This window comes from Eurosta solidaginis, chromosome 1 (genome assembly GCF_040869045.1).
Source record: "Eurosta solidaginis isolate ZX-2024a chromosome 1, ASM4086904v1, whole genome shotgun sequence".
NCBI lineage: Eukaryota > Metazoa > Arthropoda > Insecta > Diptera > Tephritidae > Eurosta > Eurosta solidaginis.
Window position 1 is genome coordinate 78,926,056 of NC_090319.1, and position 20,356 is coordinate 78,946,411.

At 36.7% G+C, this 20,356-nt stretch overlaps 1 protein-coding gene across 5 annotated transcripts in view; it reads left to right on the plus strand.

Annotated features, from left to right (window-relative positions):
• Irk1 (Inwardly rectifying potassium channel 1) overlaps positions 1–20,356 on the plus strand; it is a 313,191-nt gene that overhangs the window by 83,353 nt on the left and 209,482 nt on the right. The window contains exons 1-3 of one of the 5 annotated variants that reach the window (XM_067758669.1): positions 13–85; positions 9,223–9,433; positions 16,060–16,669. In XM_067758669.1, the coding sequence (XP_067614770.1) occupies positions 16,263–16,669 (407 nt within the window). In that variant the 5' untranslated portion in view covers positions 13–85; positions 9,223–9,433; positions 16,060–16,262. Of the gene's footprint in view, positions 1–12; positions 86–9,187; positions 9,434–16,059; positions 16,670–20,356 lie in introns of those variants that run through there. The other 4 variants (XM_067758672.1, XM_067758670.1, XM_067758671.1 and 1 more) reach the window with 4 other exon arrangements.

Below are 20,356 nucleotides of genomic sequence, written 5' to 3' on the forward strand. Positions count from 1 at the left end.
TAAAATAAATAAATGGAAAATATAACTTAAACAAAATATAAAAATGCTAAATAATTGTAGAGTCTGCAGAAATAATATTTGTTCGGTACGTTTAAGTTACAAAAACTTACCATTGTTCCATAAAGAACAGCAAATCTTATCAATTAAAGTGACCTAAAGTTTTATCCAATCAAAAGTTCATAGTGACAATTTTCATGTGAATTTGTTTAGTTATTTACTTGGTTACGGAAGGAGTCACTGGGAAAACTAACTACAATTCTAGAAAATGTTCGGTTTCTTAGCTTAGAAACGGCGATTTCAAAAACTTTGTTTTCGAATAACCGATACAGTTCCGATAAGTTTCTGGGCTGCTGATAAGGTTTTTGCGAATTTTGAAAAGTTGTTTGGCGTATTGGAAGTAAATACTCTAAAATCCTTTAGAACTCAAAGCTTCGAATCAAATACGCGTTGTAGTTGTTACTATTAAAAAAATTACCAAGGGACAAAACGCTCAGCTGACATCAAATACTATTTTGTCGAATTTATTGTCAGGGTGAGCAGGGACCCTTTCTTCGTCAGCCGATGAATCATCGATGTAACATTGCCTCTGCTTGTGACATGGTCAACTGTAGGATCAGGCTTCAGTATAAAAAGAAACACCAAGCTACTTGGCTACCTCCTGCCCGAACAATGCGAAATCGATCACTTTCAATTTTTGCTCATTTCGGATATAAAGTTAAAATACAGAGAAATATTTGAGCTCGAAATGCTCTGAATTTTGAAAACAAGAGTAATTTCTCTGGCCCCGGAATGAGTTAGATACCACCCCGATAACTTGCTAACAACAACCGGGAACCACATAATCAAACAATGAATAAGGCTCTTCGAAATCGGACTGTCTTAATCTGAGTGTTAAGCTGAACTATTGATGAAACTAGGTTTAAAGCGGATCAAGATCATCCTGAGTCATACCATAAGGCAAGTTAGCACTCTTAACCTAATATATGAATGTTTTTTTTTTATCAATGATGATGTATTATGGCAATCGACCACTAGTGCAAACATGGACGGAGCATATAGCAACACATATGAATAACTCCGTGTATGACTACCAAATTTAAGATCCCATATGTACATAGTTCGACAGCAGCTATAACCTTCGCTTAGCTTTCAAGGACCTTTGTATTCAGATGATACGAAATTCAACAGTGAGTGAGGTCCAAAAAATGTTTTATCTGACAACGCACTGTCGAACCAGCTAAATAATCATATAAAACATAACCACCGATTTAAACTGCAAACTTTAATATCGCATAGAACCTCCTAACAAACAGATAAGATATTAAAAGTCTCACTGCGATGACATTATTTAACAACAAACTGTTTCATCGTAAAATAAAGAATTAGCGCAAGAACTCAAATGCCTATACGACCTTGCCAAGGGATGCATGCATAGTTTCAAGGCACAGGGCTTCTAGTAGACTAATGGGATGCTATTATAATGGACTTGCTATTAATAAAATGGGATCATTCCCTTAAACGCCGTTTGAACAATGTACTAGTTATAAAAAAAGGCTTGTGTGCGTGAGTGAGCTGCTTAGATTAATAGAGCATAATTTCCAAGCCATTGAACTTGTGGAAAGACTCAAGAAACTGCTTAGGAGAAGGACAAAGCCAAAACAACTGCAATTGCCTTTATCACATGTTGTAAGATATTTGGATCAGCAGGCCATCCCAAATAACACAGAGAGATTCCACTATCTGAAAGGCTACTATGGACGCAGAGAAAGAACTATCATTCTTCAATGCAGTGCTACTACTAATCCCATCAGCCCATTATATGGTTTATAGTTACGGTACTTCCATCCTAGCTGAATTCAAAATTAATATGATAACTTAGGACGAATTTCCCTGGGCTAACCAAGCTAAATAGTATACTCGTCTTGTGTTCTAACAAGTTGAACTTTTGAACAAAAAAAAGCTCTGCTCAGAAAGAGTCATATTGATACTTGCACTGGGCAGCAAAGTAAGAAAGAACTACTGAATTGAAATATAATTTGCGGATTAAATCATAAACCTCACCACAGGATAGTACTAGTAGCGCTAGGCCTATCAAAAGCTTTTCATACCGTCAACCTCGGCACATTACTGCAAGACTTGGAAGGTCCTCCCGTACTCCAAGTGTCGAAAGGTGGACCGCAAATTACCTGCCTGGTCGGCAAGCATCGGTGCAATTCAGGATCTAACGTTTAGATGTAGAACAGAAGTATTAGCAAGTAAGGAAGGTTAAGTTCGGGTGTAACCGAACATTATATACTCAGTTGAGAGCTATGGTGACAACATAAGGGAAAATAACCATGTAGGAAAATGAACCGAGGGAAACCCTGGAATGTGTATCAAATGAAAGGCGTTAAAGAGTATTTTATGAGGGAGTGGGCCATAGATCTATAGGTGGATGCCATTTAGGGATATAGCCATAAAGGTGGATCAGGGTTGACTCTAGAATGCGTTTGTACGATATGGGTTTCAAATGAAAGGTGTTAATGAGTATTTTAAAAGGGAGTAATCCTTAGTTCCATAGGTGGACGCCATTTCGAGATATCGCCACAAAGGTGGACCAGGGGTGACCCTAGAATTTGTTTGTACAATATGGGTATCAAAAAAAAGGTGTTAATGAGTATTTTAAAAGGGAGTAATCCTTAGTTCCATAGGTGGACGCCGTTTCGACATATCGCCATAAGGTGGACCAGGGGTGACCCTAGAATTTGTTTGTACAATATGGGCATCAAACGAAAGGTGTTAATGAGTATTTTAAAAGGGCGTGGAGCTTAGTTCTATAGGTGGACGCCTTTTCGAGATATCGCCATAAAGGTGGACCAGGGGTGACTCTAGAATGAGTTTGTACGATATGGGTATCAAATTAAAGGTATTAATGAGAGTTTTAAAAGGGAGTGGTGTGAAGGCGTTTTCCAGATATCGACCAAAATGTGGACCAGGGTGACCCAGAACATCATCTGTTGGATACAGCTAATTTATTTATATATGTAATACCTGCCAAGATTTTAAGGGTTTTTTATTTCGCCCTGTAGAACTTTTTCATTTTCTTCTACTTAATATGGTAGGTGTCACAACCATTTTATAAAGTTTTTTCTAAAGTTATATTTCGCGTCAATAAAACAATCCAATTACCTTACCATGTTTCATGCCTTTTTTCGTATTTGGTATAGAATTATGGCATTTTTTCATTTTTTGTAATTTTCGATATCGAAAAAGTGGGCGTGGTCATAGTCGGATTTCGTTCATTTTTCATACCAAGATAAAGTGAGTTCAAATAAGCACGTGAACTAAGTTCATTAAAGATATGTCGATTTTTGCCCAAATTATCGTGTTAACGGCCATGCGGAAGGACAGACGGACGCCTGTGTATAAAAACTGGGCGTGGCATCAACCGATTTCGCCCATTTTCACAGAAAACAGTTAATGTCATAAAATCTATGCCCCTACCAAATTTCAAAAGGATTGGTTAATTTTTGTTCGACTTATGGCGTTAAAAGTATCCTAGACAAATTAAATGAAAAAGGGCGGAGCCACGCCCATTTTGAAATTTTCTTTTATTTTTGTATTTTGTTGCACCATATCATTACTGGAGTTGAATGTTGACATTATTTACTTATTTTATTATATTTACTTAAAGATATTAAATTTTTTGTTAAAATTTTACTTTAAAAAAATTTTTTTTTTAAAAGTGGGCGTGGTCCTTCTCCGATTTTGCTAATTTTTATTAGGCGTACATACTGTAATAGAAGTAACGTTCGTGCCAAATTTCATCAAGATATCTTCAACGACTGCCAAATTACAGCTTGCAAAACTTTTAAATTACCTTCTTTTAAAAGTGGGCGGTGCCACGCCCATTGTCCAAATTTTTACTAATTTTCTATTCTGCGTCATAAGTTCAACTCATCACCAAGTTTCGTCGCTTTAGCTGTCTTTTGTAATGAATTATCGCACTTTTTCGGTTTTTCGAAATTTTCGATATCGAAAAAGTGGGCGTGGTTATAGTCCGATATCGTTCATTTTAAATAGCGATCTGAGATGTGTACTCAGGAACCTGCATACCAAATTTCATCAAGATACCTCAAAATTTACTCAAGTTATCGTGTTAACGGGCGGACGGACGGACGGACGGACATGGCTCAATCAAATTTTTTTTCGATCCTGATTATTTTGATATATAGAAGTCTATATCTATCTCGATTCCTTTATATATGTACAACCAACCGTTATCCAATCAAACTTAATATACTCTGTGAGCTCTGCTCAACTGAGTATAAAAAAGGGGTACCACAGGGTGGTGTCCTATCCCCGCTTTTTTAACTTCTACATGTCGAAGCTACCTTCACCACTAGCAGGAGTCACTATTGTATCCTACGCCGATGACTGCACAATAATGGCCGCAAACCAGGCGCACACATCGCTGAGCTTTGTAATCTCTCCAGTTTGTTTGCCTCGCGAAGCCTGACATTGTCACCGACCAAATCATCGGCAACTTTGTTTACAACATAGACATGGCAAATGTCGACCATCTTACACATCCACGTCGATGGCGTTGCGCTATCGACTGTCTTACACCCAAAAATTTTGGGTGTGACGTTCGATCAGGTTATACATTTTAGTGACAATGCAACCGCAAATAGTACCTAGCCGTAATAAAATCCTCAAATCTCTTGCCGGCAGCACTAGGGGTAAAGACAAAAAAACGCTCATTACCACTTACAAAGCAGTTGACCGGACGATTGCATGTTACGAGTCAGCGATATGGTCGCCAATCGTAAAGGTTACTCAATGGTAGAAAATATAGGCCTGCCAAAATACTGCCCTCAGCACCGCTACGGGCCGTCTTCTCATGTCCCCAGAACACCACCTACACAATGAGGCGAGAGTTCTCCCCATTACGGAGAAACATTAAATGCTGAACAAATACTTTCTGTTGAATACCCAGAAACCTGGGCTTCCCAACAGACATCTGATTGATGAGGCTACACCTCACAGGGGCTTAAAAGTTCATCTCCGTAAGCATTATGTGATATCCACAAACAGGCTTCCGGTCTCTATGCGAGGAATTGTCTGGCGAATCCAGTTCTTAAAGAAAAATAACCCAGAACTCGCAGAAGACAAACCCACTCTCCTTAGGAAAACGCACGTCGTTCTAGCTTAACTTCGATCTGGGTACTGTAACAGGTTAAACTTTTACCTATCCAGAATCAACCCAAACATACAAAATGTATGTCCTGTTTGCAATGTGTCCTCACATGACACCAACCATTTCTTCAATTGCACTGTAGAGGCAACGCCCTTAACACCCCTCTCACTATGGTCCACTCCTGTTGAAACTGCTAGTTTGCTTGGACTACCGGTAGAGGATATTGATGACAAGTCGCGCCTATTGGATGGGGCGAAGCACTGCTACAACCAGAACAAACATATGGACGAAGACTTTGCCTGTTTCCAGATTCCAATTAGGTAGTAGATTACGAGTGAAACGTAGTACGTCTACTTTTGTCTTATTAAAGTCCTAATTATGCTCGGATCGAGTTCACGGCAAAAAATTGCCCAAACATTTTTCCACCAGAAAGCAAAACGATTTGGAGGTGGCACCATCCTGAAACATACAATGACCCTGAAATTGTTACTTTGTGTAGTGTTCTCATTCAATATATTCAATATGACATACGTTTGTTGCGAAAACGTAAAATTTTTTTTTATACAAAAATGAATTTCAAAGACCTTTTGACTCTAGGCGTATTATATGTATGTTATGTGAACATAATCTCAACATGCGGCTGTTTGAGTGTATCGTCAAATCTCGAAAAATTTTAATTTGGATTTATATTGTTTACAATAAGACGTGCGATGAGTACAACGCGAAATTTCGTTTTGAATAGTTTTTGTTTATTAAAAGTGCCTTTGACTACGGATATGTTATTAAATTATAGAATTTTGGCGCGTAGCGTAATCAATTGGCTAATATTTTATATAAATATGATGACTCTTAATTAAGTAATCAAAATTTTATACTTAAAGGCCTAAAATACTTAGAAAATTCATTCCTCACGAATAATTAAAAATCGTATAGATCTTACATGTATGGAAGAGCTCTACTTCAAATCTGGTGCGCTTTCAGTGCATTCGGAACTCATACTAGTTCGCCCCCTATCTCCTTTACATGCTTACAACTAGCAAATTTAGCATGGAGATTTAGAACTAGTTGGTTTATTTTAACTTTTTCGATAGGTTCGAACAAGTGAAAAAATGTACGGTAGAAATCTGTCTTTTGTTTTTACTACCTCGTTGGCTCCCAACCAGACCGAAATCCTACATGTTGCTTCTAACACGAATTCATGCCCTTTCCAAACCACCCCAAATTTTCCTTGCCTAGTTCCAAATCACTTCATATCAATATCTGCACTGGAAATAAAACTTTCATTTTTAAGACAGTTCTTATCCAGGCGAAAGCTCGAAATATTTTAACTGGTATCTTTCATAAGTATGTGTGTGTATTGCGTATTCCCCGAAATTGCCTTCTTAAGAACTTTTCGATACCTCACTATGCTGCTAGTAAAAAAATGCAAAACAACAGCAAAGCAAGCAGCCACACATACATGTCAACAGTAAACCTGAGAGCGAAGAAGAATGAAAAACAGTCACACATACATGTAATCACCTAACAGCGAAGTTGACATTGCTCACGCAAATATGTATGTACATGTGTATAGCTAAATAACCAACTGTGTGATACAGAAACGAGGAATATATAAGCAACTATTCGCGCGGGGTGTCCGTGAAAATTCTAGACCCTAGGAGAAATAGGCAAACGAAGCACTGTTATTATAACATTTGCGTAAGCTGAGGAACAGCCAATCAGTTGGATTTTTAAACGTTGTAGCTGAAGTACGCGATCAATCTAATTATGAAGTACATACTGCTACCATAGTAGTGTAAATAATGAACATTTTACTTACTTACTTAATTGGCGCTTAACCGTCTAAACGGTTATGGCCGTCCAACAAGGCGCGCCAGTCGCTCCTTCGCTCCGCCAACCGGCGCCAATTGGTCACACCAAGGGAGTTTAAATCGTTTTCCACCTGGTCCTTCCAACGGAGTGGAGCCGCCCTCTACCTCTGCTTCCATAGGCGGGTTCCGATAGAAACACTTTCTTGGCCGGATCATCATCTTTCATTCGCATAACATGGCCTAGCCAGCGCAGCCGCTGCGGTTTAATTCGCTGGACTATGTTGATGTCTGCGTATAGCTCGTACAGCTCATCATTAAATCTTCTTCGGTACTCGCCATCGCCAACGCGTAGAGGTCCATAAATCTTTCGAAGAACTTTTCTCTCGAACACTCCCAAAGCCGCTTCATCTGCTGTTGTCATGGTCCATGCTTCTGCCCCATATAGCAGGACGGGTACGATAAGTGACTTGTAGAGTACGATTTTCGTTCGCCGAGAGAGGACTTTACTTTTCAATTGCCTACCTAGTCCAAAGTATCATTTATTGGCAAGATTGATTGAACATTTTGCTATACTTAATATTCGAGTTATTTATTCGACAGTTTAGCGATTCGAACGATAACAGCGTGTGCAAAATAATCATGAATTTTCCAAAATTTGCGACAATATGAATTGAACAAATATAAGTTGCATGTCAATGGCTAAATGTACTCTGTTGAATCTATGGCGAAAATATTTCCTTGGCGGAGCCCCATTCCTGCGAATTTGCTTGACTATAAACTGAGCAGTTTACGTAAGTGAAACCCTTAAAGTGTAGGGACAAAAGCTAAACCCAAGTCGGAGTTCCTTAAAGCTAGTAGCCTTTTTTTTGTAAATTGCATATTTATCGAATATATATTTAATATTATATATAAAACCCACACTGTCGATTTTTGAACTAGAGAAAATCTTGTTACTATCGTACTAGTACTTATTTGGTACTTTAGGTCTAGTTCTGAACCAGAAATGTGTTGCACTAGTTACTGACTCCGCTGCAGTGTTCTTCATCAGTCTAATAATAAATTTAAAAATCTTGATAAAGGGTAAAATACAAAAATAATTTCTTGTTGTTAGATGACTAGAACTAGTGATTTTTCGGAAGTGAGCATTAGTCTAAAAGCCAACATCAATAGGAAGTATATCCGTAAAAAAATACGAATATTTGCAACTTCCATATGTGGTGCATTTAATTATTTCCATCTACTTCTGAGGCAGTTTTGATGTTATCTACCTCGGAACTTTCACCTGAAACCTAGCAGAAACATATGTTTGTTAAACTTCAAAAGCAGCCCTAGTACTTTCCTTTGGCAAACGAAAATCGTATATCTACAGCAGCAATCACGAAAATAGCACAGACAATTTTTACTAAATGACATCAGATAAATTCCTCTTCTTTTACTTTCTATAGTTTAAGAAAAAAGTTTCCATGTGTTTTAAAACTCAACTATAAAAACTTGATACTGGTTTTCGAAAAAATAAAAAATTTGAGAAATTTTACAAAACTTTCGAACTTTTTATTTGGGGGTTTGTGAGTGTTAAAGGGTCTTCCAAGTTTCGCATTGATTTTTGATAATTTTTTTTCCGAATGGTGTTTTATATTCTCTGGTAATTAAAAAATAAACCAATGTGCCGTACCCCTCGTATGAAATAAAATCTGAAACACTTTTCGGAAAAAATGATCAAAAATCCAAGCGAGTTTTGAGAGACGTATTATGTGTACTTTGTTAGATTAAAATGAATTGAGCTTCAGAACTGCATATTGAAGAAGTTCGACATTTTCTTAAATTTTCTCGAATTTGTTCAAAAACGTTTTTGAGATTGGTTTGCACAGTTTGATTAGCAAAATTTTGAGAGATTTTTTTAAATTATAGAAAATAAGAAAAGCAGAATTTAATTGGCGAAATTTGATAGAATTTGGCACTGCTATTTTCGTGTTCGCTGCAGTATATATAAAAAAAGTTGACATAATTTATGAATTGAGAATATTTCCTGGAAATGTGTTGAAATTTGAATTAAGTTTAAACACATTTTGTGCAAATATATAAAAAAAGAATAATAATATATAAAAATTACTTATATGAAACAAGTTGAAAATGTGAATTGACTCTTTCAAATCTTCAATAATTGAACACAATCACCTGGAAGAAAATTTAATAGAAATTTCATAACATTCTATCATACGAACACAAAATCAGTGAAAACGATGTGTAATCTGTGGCGAAATGTGTTTGTTTACACTAAACCTTGTGCCAATAAAACTAACAACAATTATAACAATAAAACTCACATTAATAATCAAAATAACAATAAAAGCAGCAACAAGATATACAAGAATTTAAATATGCAAATAATGAGCATCATCAATTATATATTCATTGATCTTTGACGAATGATGATGAGGAAAATGTAAGTGATTGAAATCTATGACTGACTGTCTGTGTGTTTATAATTATTATCACGTTATTATTTAATTTATTACTAATTTGTCTGGTATATATATTTCGACTATAAGATTTTTAGCCGTTATAATAGCATAGTTCGAAACTTTGAACAAATACTTACAGACATATGTGTATATGTGAACCCGATGAAAAAGCAATACAAATTTCTTCCTCTCCCTTTCTACCTGTGCTTTATCTATCTTCGTTCCAGTTGGTTTGATTACTTTATATCGACTACTGAATAGAATATCACCCCATCTCCGTTGCCGTTACGAAAACGCCATATTTCGAAAAATTGTGAAAAACTCCCCATTTCAGAATTTGTATCAAAAACGATCTATCTTAGATTTTTCTTTCAAAAACGCCCGATCTGAAATTCAATACTTTCTGACATGGGATAGGGCTTTTATGGAAACAACTGTGAGATCAGGTGTTTTTGAAAAACATTTTAAGATGGTGTGTTTTCGACCTGTCTTCCGAGCAGCAGTCGATATGTATAACTAAGAAATTTTGTGAATATTATAGGGAGTTATAGTTTATAGTAAGTACTAGATTTGTAGGTAGCGAAAATAAAAGCAGTATTCCATTTTAATCCATGTGCTTTGAAGAGTGCTCATTTCTAAATATAAAACTCTTTTTAATGAGAGTTCATTGCTCCCAACGAAGTCTTCTTAGATCGCTTTGGTTAAATGGACAGACTTATCATATTGTATTATTAAGCTCTTATTATTTCATTTACGCTTTGAATATTCTTGGACGGCTATATGCAGTCTATCTTTTACCGGCTTGATATATATAAGATCTGGTATTTAGCATCAGGGTAGTGCAGCAACCAACCAACCATCTGTATGTAGGTATAGATCGAGTTGCGTCCTAAACGGATCGGCCGATCACAACCAAATTTGCACAACCCAAGAAACCTTCCAAGGATGGTCATAGGCTAAAAATAATATAGATATATAGAAGGGCGTGGCACCTCACATGCAAAATGAATATTTGGTACTCCATAACTCTGAAGGTATTCATGCTAGAACATTGAAATTCGGTAAGGTGTTATATGAGGTCAAACCATAATACACCCAGGAAAATGTGGGGTGGGGGAGAATGGGGCGTGGCACCTCCCATATAAATGGAGTTTATCATACTGCATATCTCTGAATGTATTAATGGTAGGATAATGAAAATTGGTAAGGAACTATATGAGGTTAAGCCCAAACACCTCCAGTAAAATGTGGAATTGGGGAAAAGAAGACATGGCACCTTCCCTACAAATGAGATTTTTCAGAACTATGGCTGCCGTACACACTTAGGTTATTATAACAGCTAAAGTTTGACTACAGAGTTGTTTGGCTGTTATTCCTTTTGGATGTTTAGTAATCTTCCACCGTTAAAATTTTTTGTTAACTTCAGTCTATCCGCATCTTCTATCTATCTATCTATATATTAAAATTCAAATTATATATTTATGTATGTAGGTACAGATCCAGTCGCGTCCTAAACGGATCGGCCGATCACAACTAAATTTGAATCACCCACTAGAAACCTTCCAAAGATGGTCATAGGCTAAACATAACTTCAATATACAAAAAGAGGGTGGCACCTACCATACAAACGGAATGTTTGATACAGCATATCCCTGAGAGTATTCATGCAAGAACATTGAAATACAGTAAAGAGTTAAATTGGATCAATCCTTAGCACCACTAAGAAAATAAGGGGTGAGTAAGAAGGGGCGTGGCACCTCCCATACAAATGGAATAATGAAAATTGGTATGGAGCTAAATGACGGTAAGTCCTACCAGCACCAGTAATATATGGAATTGAAAAAAAAAAAAAACAAGACAAATAGGACTTTCAGAACTATGGCTGCCTTAAAAACTGAGGTTGTTTCAACACGTAAAGTTTGATTTCGGCACTATTTCAGTTTCATAGTTTCGGGACTATATTCCGATTGTTTTTCGGGACTGTTCCGATATTAATAAGTATCACCGCCGGTAATATTTTAAAGACAGTTTCGAACTTATAAAAATAAAAAATAAATAAATGTAAGGCGCGATAACCTCCGAAGAGATCTAAGGCCGAGCTTCTCTTCCAATTTGCGTCGTGCTCCTCAACTTATCTTGTTATTATTTTCGACATCATTTCGGGCTAGTCCGAAAACATTTCAGCTTTATTCTCGTGATCTTATGACGACAATTTCGAGTTTACTTCAGAACTATTTAAATATTTCGAGATAATTGAACTCACACGACCATGCTTGAATAGCTCAACAGGTAGCCTCCCAACATAGCCCACGGTTGTGTTGGTTTATTGTTTATGATATTTTGTTTGTTCTTCGTCATCTTCATTTGTAGACTCGTTCTCATACGAGTAACTCCCTCGCTCGATATTCGCTATAACGTCGCCGGCTCAAGATAAATAACGTGTTCTAACAATTTGTATGTTGGTTAGTAGCCGAAAGCCCTTTGCACCTTTTTTTTCTGAAAAGGCGTCTCGATTACCAGGTGTCTTTTCGAAACGCCGCTACCCAATTTCTTCACCAGAAACAGCTCCTTTATTGTTTGAGAGTAAATCTGAGAGTCGATTTGGAAAAATTCTTGAGCGTTAATCGATTTTCGACCACTTGTGTGTTTGGCTGATATGTGATAATGATCAGAATCGATTTTCAAATCGTGCACAGATCTGAAATACTCAAAAGAACATCGTCGATCTTGCCCCGTATTGTGTATTACGGTTCGTACCGAAATCAAGTTTTCACTCAAACATTAAATCAAAATAGCTCTGAAATCGTCAGTCCAAATAACGACATATGTGAACTATAGACTTCGCGTACCAGTTGAATTTATAATTTATCATAATTTGAATAAGTAATTTGGCAGTTTCATATTTCTAAATTGAGTGAAGATTGGATTCCGATACGAATCGTAACACACGATACGGGCCCTGGTTTGCTTTTGGATCGGAGGATTTGTCTCATCATGCGCTCATATTTTAAAAAAAAAACGAAACTTTTAAGCCTATGTGGAAACATTTTGTTTTTGTATATCCATTCATTTAAATTCTTGTTTGGTTTGAAAGTTTATCTTAATACAGTTTCATGGCACCGAAAAAAATTCTGGCGCCCGCCTAATAATACTAAGTCATTATTGTTTGTAAAAGTAATATATTTTACGGTTATGCCCGTGAAGCTAATAAAGCTTAAACTGAGTTGTCTTATGTACATATATATACTAAGTATTTGCAAATCACACCTACATACTTTTAAGCTACTTTTTCCCGTTTATGGGTACATTTGTTTGTACTTTATCTGAAATTAATGTGCGAAAAATGCAAATTTTTATTTTTACTTAGATAAAGTTTTGTAAGCTTGAAATCTAGATATGCGGTTAAGTAATTGCTTATTTTAACGAATTATGTATATTGTACTTCAAATTTAGATTCACTGTTTAGACATTGGTTACACATGGAAAAAAATAATAATAAAAAAAAAAACATTTTAAGTTAAACGGTTTTATTGAAAACATTTTTTTTTTAAATATTTTATTTTCAAGTTTTTAGTCTTTATTTAATTGCCTATTATTTTTCATTCTATTTAGTTCATTTAGTGACTCATATTACAAGGACTCTTTCCTGACAATATGTTACAATCTAAGTCCTCAATACATAATCCTTCCACAGACTTTACTCGACTCAGAGCCACGTATGCTTGCCACTCCTCGAACTCCAAATTATTTTGATGTCACTTCTATAGGACTGTATGTAATATTTATTCCAAATATGAGCCAAATCGGACCACAAATACGATTTGTTTGAATATCTCGATCCTTGCGCCACCGAGCGGGAGTTTTTTTCACAAAGCGATTTTTATTCCCGTATGTAATATGTGTTCCAAATATGAGCCAAATCGGACCACAAGTACGATTTTTTTTAAATATTTCGATCCATGCGCCATCTGTCGGATTTTTTCTTATTATTGCATTGTCATCGGGTTCTGAACTATATTCCAAGTTTCAAGCTTGTAGCTTATCGGGAAGTTACTTAAATTTCAATTAGAAAATTCTGTTCGCTACACAGAGTCAAGCTAAATAAAACCGTTTAAAAATTACGCCCTTCAAAATGATAAGCATTTTAAGTAACGCAGGCCGATAAATGTCAGAGCCTTAATTATTCCAAAAGCCGGAGGGTACGCTTAGTCTGAATCTAAATTGGATCCAATTTTTGAAATACCCATATTTTTCTGAAAGTGTTTTATACGGAGAACGACAAAATCCAAAAAAATGTTTGACCCAGAAATGAGCTGGCACTTTTCTACACGTCTTCGGTTCTTTGAATCAAGATATGGTGATAAGTTTAAGGAAGCAGCCAAAAAGGAGAGGGGGATGGATGATATCTCATTTTATATAGATATAATTTAAATATTGCATACTTTTCTCATTTTATATAGATATAATTTAAATATTGCATACTTTTCGAGGACCGACAACTTTATATTGTATATAGACTATCCGAGAACCAATGAAAATACACTAATTTGATAGGCTAATGGACATAGCTAGCTGGAGTGGAGAAGAGGATCGTCCATTCTATATGACTTAAACCATGTAGGCTTCTTTAAGGCACTGATGGCAATGCAATGATTTCATATGTCGATGAGCTCAACCTGGGAGACCGGTTGAGTGTATAGATCAAGGGGCTGGATTTCATAGCACAATTGTGCTCTCTTTGCGTTTGAGAAAATTTTTGGAGACCCATGGTATAGATCCTTTGTTTGTGGGCGATAGGGACGGAGCAATTACTAGGTCACCGCTAGTGACCAAATATGCGTCTCTTATATGGAAGTACTTATGTAACGCGAAAAACGTTCCCTACCTTGGCATAATATTTCACAACGACTACGCAAATATAAATTCTTGTCCTTCCTCAAACTGGTTGTACGATATGCTAGCCAAACCGCTTCTCTTCTATGGATTGTTGGTCCTTTGGAACATACCATATTCTGCTGGAATAACGGACGACTATCATGTAATACCAACTGTGTCCTCGACTGCAATGTTAAATGGGTGGTGGGTCTTCTACGCGAAAGTGTCGGCTATCATGAATGCGGTGGGCGGAATGGTATGCGTTACGTAATATGTTAGGAAGTGTACCATTTACAGTCAGGGCTGAGCTACTGAGCCAAGCGCTCGGAAACTAGCAGAACTATTAGGGCTGAGTGTGTAATAGTTAGCGAAGCGTTAGCGTGCCTCTACCCCAGGGATGCCTGGACGGAGTCGGATAAGTGCCTTGCTATGGGCAGCAGCATTTGCATATATACGGACGGCTCCAAGCTAAACGGTAGAGTTGGAGGTGGAGTATACTCAAGGGACCTTCACCCCCAGCTCTCATTCAGACTACCCGACCACTGCAGTGTATTCCAGGCAGAAGTTGCAGCCATAATGGAAGCCGTCGGCAAAGAAATTTTTATCTTTAGCGACAGCCAAGCTGCCATAAAATCTCTTGGCTCCCATTCGTTCAATTCTGTACTAGCACTAAACTGTCGCCGATCTCTTCAAGAGATGGCTAAACAGAACCGTGTACACCTCACATGGGTCACTAGACATAGAGATATCGAGTGAAACTGATTGCAGATGAACTCGCTAGGTAGGGTACAACCAGGCAGGTTCTTCCTGGACAAGAACGCTTAGGTATGGCCCTGTCCACGTGCAACCTAATGCTAAATGAGCACATCTACCGTCAAGCCGACGAAAGATGGCTACAAATCCCGGCTTGTTGAACATCGGATGAAACCTGGCCTAACGGGATGCTAAAAGATCCCGTCACGTGTAAAACCTAAGAAGGGATACAATGTCCATACTTGTGGGGGCACTAACGGGTCATTGCCTCATAGGTAGACATTCAGAAAGGTTAGGAGCGCCTTATCGTCGTTGCTGTAGGAGTTGTAAAGAGGATGAGGAGGAGGAAACGGTGGTTCACCTCATTTGCAACTGCCCAGCACTAAGCGGAGCACGGCAATGCTTTCTGGGAGCTCCATTTCTTGATAATCTGAGCCAGGTTGTAGAGCATGACGTCAAGGACCTGGTAGCTTGCATAAGGTCCTCAAAATGGTTCGTAGAGGAAAGGTAACGGTGTTTTTCGTGGTGTCACAACGGGCCTAATACTACTGGCCTAAGTGTGCCTTCGGGCAGCCACTCTAACCTAACCTAACTTACACCCAGTGGGAAAACTTCAAAAACATAAAGCACTTTTAACGTCCTTCTGTAGTTTTGTGACCAGAAATATATCTGCTTTCGAAATATAAATTTCCATATAATAAAATATAGTTTATACTTGCATATGGACGGATGAGTGGAGTATCATCCAACTTCGGCTACCAGTTCGTCTTATTTCTGGACTTTTTTTTAACGCATATTCAATAAACCATTTTGAGACATTTCCCTACCAAGTTCTGAAATAGAGTGTTTTTCAAAATAACGTTTTTGAACTGGCAGGTAAGATAGGTCGATATTCCACTCAACAGTGGAAATATTCAGAATTACACCAATATGGAAATAGTATCCTAATATTTTACATCATTTTTTATTTCACTTACAGCTCTCAACATGCCATATATCCAAAGATCCGCCAATGCAATATCAGCCAAAGATTTATCTAAATAAATTAAGAAAGTAGTCAATAGTTTTAAAAATTTTATCAAAGAATCTCAAGTGTTGAATTGAAACCAAATTCACTCAAATCTAAAACATAAAATTTATTTTAGCTAGTAAATATAAAAACCAAACCAATAGAATCTCAAAATGATCGGCGATACAGCAGAAAACATTGGCGAGCATGCGTGGATTAAACTACTTGATGATAAAGAGAGCACTGGCAAAAACGTTCTCATAGTTAAGTGTGCTCGCATTTCGGAGGTTGATTTCCAAAAACGCATAATGAAAGATAACAGTCCACTGCCACTGGAGCGTTTGAAGAGCAACTGTAGTAATTTAAGTAGTACAGATGGTGGTGGTGTAATTGCTGAGGAGAGCGGTGTGCTTGTTGGTGATAATAGTGGTGGTGGTGGTAGCACTGTAGCTGTCGTCGATGGTGTTGGCAGTCAAAGTGCAACACAATTAAGTCGTAAAGGATCTACGCTTGGTTCATTCCATAAACATTTAAGACGTTCCATAAAGGCAGTTAGTGAATCACCTGGAACAATAACGAGGTGAGTACAAAAAATTTTATATTTTTATTATCTATAACTTGGAATTTTTGAACAAATATTTACTAAAAAATAGAGTTTACGATTTCCTGCAATGATTAGAGAAGAAATCTATCGTGAGTATCTGCTAATCTTGGGATTCTTCAATCTCGCAGGTTTCACGAGCGTTTCGGCATTCAATTTAATCGCTGCATTAGCAGTATTATATAGAGATTACGAATTCATCTCGCAATTATCGCTTGTGCTAACGACTTTTGCGAGAAACCAAGTTTTCAACTTTTCGAGTCTCGATATTCTCGCATGTCTTCGAGAAGAAATAATAAGCCTTATTAGAAAACATATATGTTAGAAATATGCATATGTTTTACAGCCTTTATAGTACATATTGTAACGAATTTTATGAATGCTTGGTTATCCTGTACCTTCTGTTATAGTTCTAATCTCTGAACTGTCGAATAAATACCTCAAATATTCAATATAGCAAAACGACCTTTATTATCAATACTTTGGTAGTACTTCATAACTAGATTACTCGCGTACTTCAATTATAGCGTTTAAAATCAAAGTGATTAATTATTTCTCAGCTTACTGTGCTTTTATGCTCTCACTTGCCTCGTTTGCCTATTTCTCTTAGGGTCTAGACTTTTCGCGAACGGCCGTCGCGAAAAGCCGCTTTTTTATTATACTCAGCTGAGCAGAGCTCACAGAATATATCAGGGATGCACCTTAACGTTAAGCTAATCGTTTATCAAAAAATTTCCGCCGTTTCCGTTGAAACACTTCGAAATATTATCGATAAAGAAATTATCAAGATAAATTGTATCTCGTTTTTAACCGAAACGAAAAGCTTTCGTTAACGTTAAACACGTTTTCGTTAATTTGACGATCTTAACGTTAATAAACGAAACGAAATGACTTCGTTTCGTTTATTAACGTTGATTATCGTAACGAAATGATATCGTTTCGTTGGTTAAGCATGCCTGGAATATATTAACTTCGTTCACATAACGGTAATCCGTAACGACATATACTAATCGAGATAGATATAGACTTGTGTATATCAAAATGATCTGGGCGAAAAACGAAATTTATTTAGCCATGTCCGTCCGTCCGTAAACACGATAACTTGAGTAACTTTTGAGGTATCTTGATGAAATTTGGTTGTAGATTCCTGGGCACTCATCTCATATCGCTATTTAAAATGAACGAAATCGGACTATAACCACGCCCACTCTTTCGATATCGAAAATTTCGAAAAGGTCAAAAAGTGCGATAATTCATTACCAAAGATGGATAAAACGATAAAACTTGGTAGGTGGGTTGATCTTATGACCTAGAATAGAAAATTAGTAAAATTTTGGACAATGGGTGTGGCACCGCCCACTTTTGAAAGAAGGTAATTTGAAAGTTTTGCAAGCCGTAATTTGGCAGTGGTTGAAGATATCATGATGAAATTTGGCAAGAGCGTTACTCCTATTTCTGTATAAGTGCTTAATAAAAATTAGCAAAATCGGATGGCGAACACGCCCACTTTAAGCAAATTTTTTTAGGTCAAATTATAACAAAAAATTTAATATCTTTACAGTATATAAGTAAATTATGTCAACATTCAACTCCAGTAATGATATGGTGCAACAAAATACAAAAATAAAAGAAAATTTCTAAATAGGCGTGGCTCCGCCCTTTTTCATTTAATTTGTCTAGAATACTTTTAATGCCATAAGTCGAACAAAAATTAACCAATCTTCGTGAAATTTGGTAGGGACATAGATTCTATGACGATAACTGCTTTCTGTGAAAAAGGGCCAAATCGGTTGAAGCCACGATATCTCGAAAACGACTTCACATATACAAATAAGGGCCACTCCCTTTTAAAACCCTCATTAATACCTTTAATTTGATACCCATATCGTACAAACATATTCTAGAGTCACCCCTGGTCCACCTTTATGGAGATATCTCGAAAAGGCGTCCACCGATAGACCTAAGGCCCACTCCGTTTAAAAATACTCATTAACACCTTTCCTGTGATACCCATATCGTACAAACACATTCTAGAGTCACCCCTGGTCCACCTTTATGGCGATATCCCGAAATGGCGTCCACCTATAGAACTATGGCCCACTCCCTTTTAAAATACTCTTTAATACCTTCCGTTTGATACCCATGTCATACAAACACATTCCAGGGTTACCCTAGGTTCATTTTCCTACATGGTTATTTTCCCTTATTTTGTGTCCAAAGCTCTCAGCTGAGTATATAATGTTCGGTTACACCCGAACTTAGCCTTCCTTACTTGTTTTCCCTTTATTTATATGATATTCATTTTGTCTTCTCGTTATATGTGTGTGTATGTGTAAGTAATATGTTCTGCTCTTACACTCAGAGAAAAAGGCCTTTCTAAAATCCACCACCACCGGATTCAATTCAAGCTTTTCATGTTCTTACTTTTTTGTTCTTGAAAAACGAACGACCTGTTCTTAAAATAACAACCTTGTTCTTGAACTGACACCATTTTCTTGAAAAGAGAACGGCTGGTCCTTAAATATGAGCAAATGTTCTAATAATGAGAACGATGTTCTTAAATTAAGAACAATGTCCTTAAATTAAGTTCAAAAAAAAGAAACTGTACAATTCGTGTGTACTACAATGTTAAATACAACGTTTGGCACAAGCTATCAAGCAGTTGTAGTTATGTTCTTTTTTTTTAACTCTTATTTTTCGTTCAGTTCCATTCACATATGCACAGGTAATTCTCAAACTTCTTACGAGATGTTTGAAGTATATATTCAGATTGCATCAATAAAAAGAAGAATGAGAGAAATACATGAAAAAATTCATATTATGCGTTTTTTTAATCTTTGGATGTTAATAATAGTTTTCTTGTTATTAATATTTTTTATTAATGACAAAAAAGTGTTATTAATAAAAAATAATAATAAATAAATGTGCATTAATTGAAAAAATTACCTTCCCACTCCCTCCAAAGATGAAGCACAACCCGTTATTGAATTGAGACCGAAAAATGTTAAATCGGCCACAAAATCGTTCTCGAAGCTTAAGAACGAAAAATCTTATTTCAAGCCCAAGTAGTGCTTGAAATGAGCACAGACGGTTCACACATCAATACCAAACTGGTCATAAAATACGAACGTTGTGCTTGGAAAAAATGTTCTTAAAACAAGTCCAACGGTCACGAGTTAAGAAAAAATGTACTTAACAGACTTTTGTCAACGAATGTTCATAATTTTGAACTTGTTTCGTTCATTTTAGAACGATTTTTTCTCTGAGTGTAGGTGATGATAACATGATATGTGATTGTTTCTCTCTCTTCTTCGCTCTTAGCTGCTGCCTACATTTGTGTATGTGAAATAATCCCCCCTATTGCGAGTGTCGATCGGAATAGAATCGACAATTTGTCGATTCCATTTTTTGCATTTAATATTATTACTATACAAATTAATCGCCAAATCTTTGGACCATTATAAACAGTTATTTTATACAAGAGAAATTTTGTTATTTTTTCAACTTTTTGATGTATATAACATAATTTGTATACATTATAAAGATAATCGATTATCGCTCAGCGGTCGACTATCTACTGCAATCGACACTCGCAATAGGGGGGAATATCTTCACTCTTAGCCTCGCTGTTTGTATGTGGCATGGCGGAACGATACAAGGTGGCAG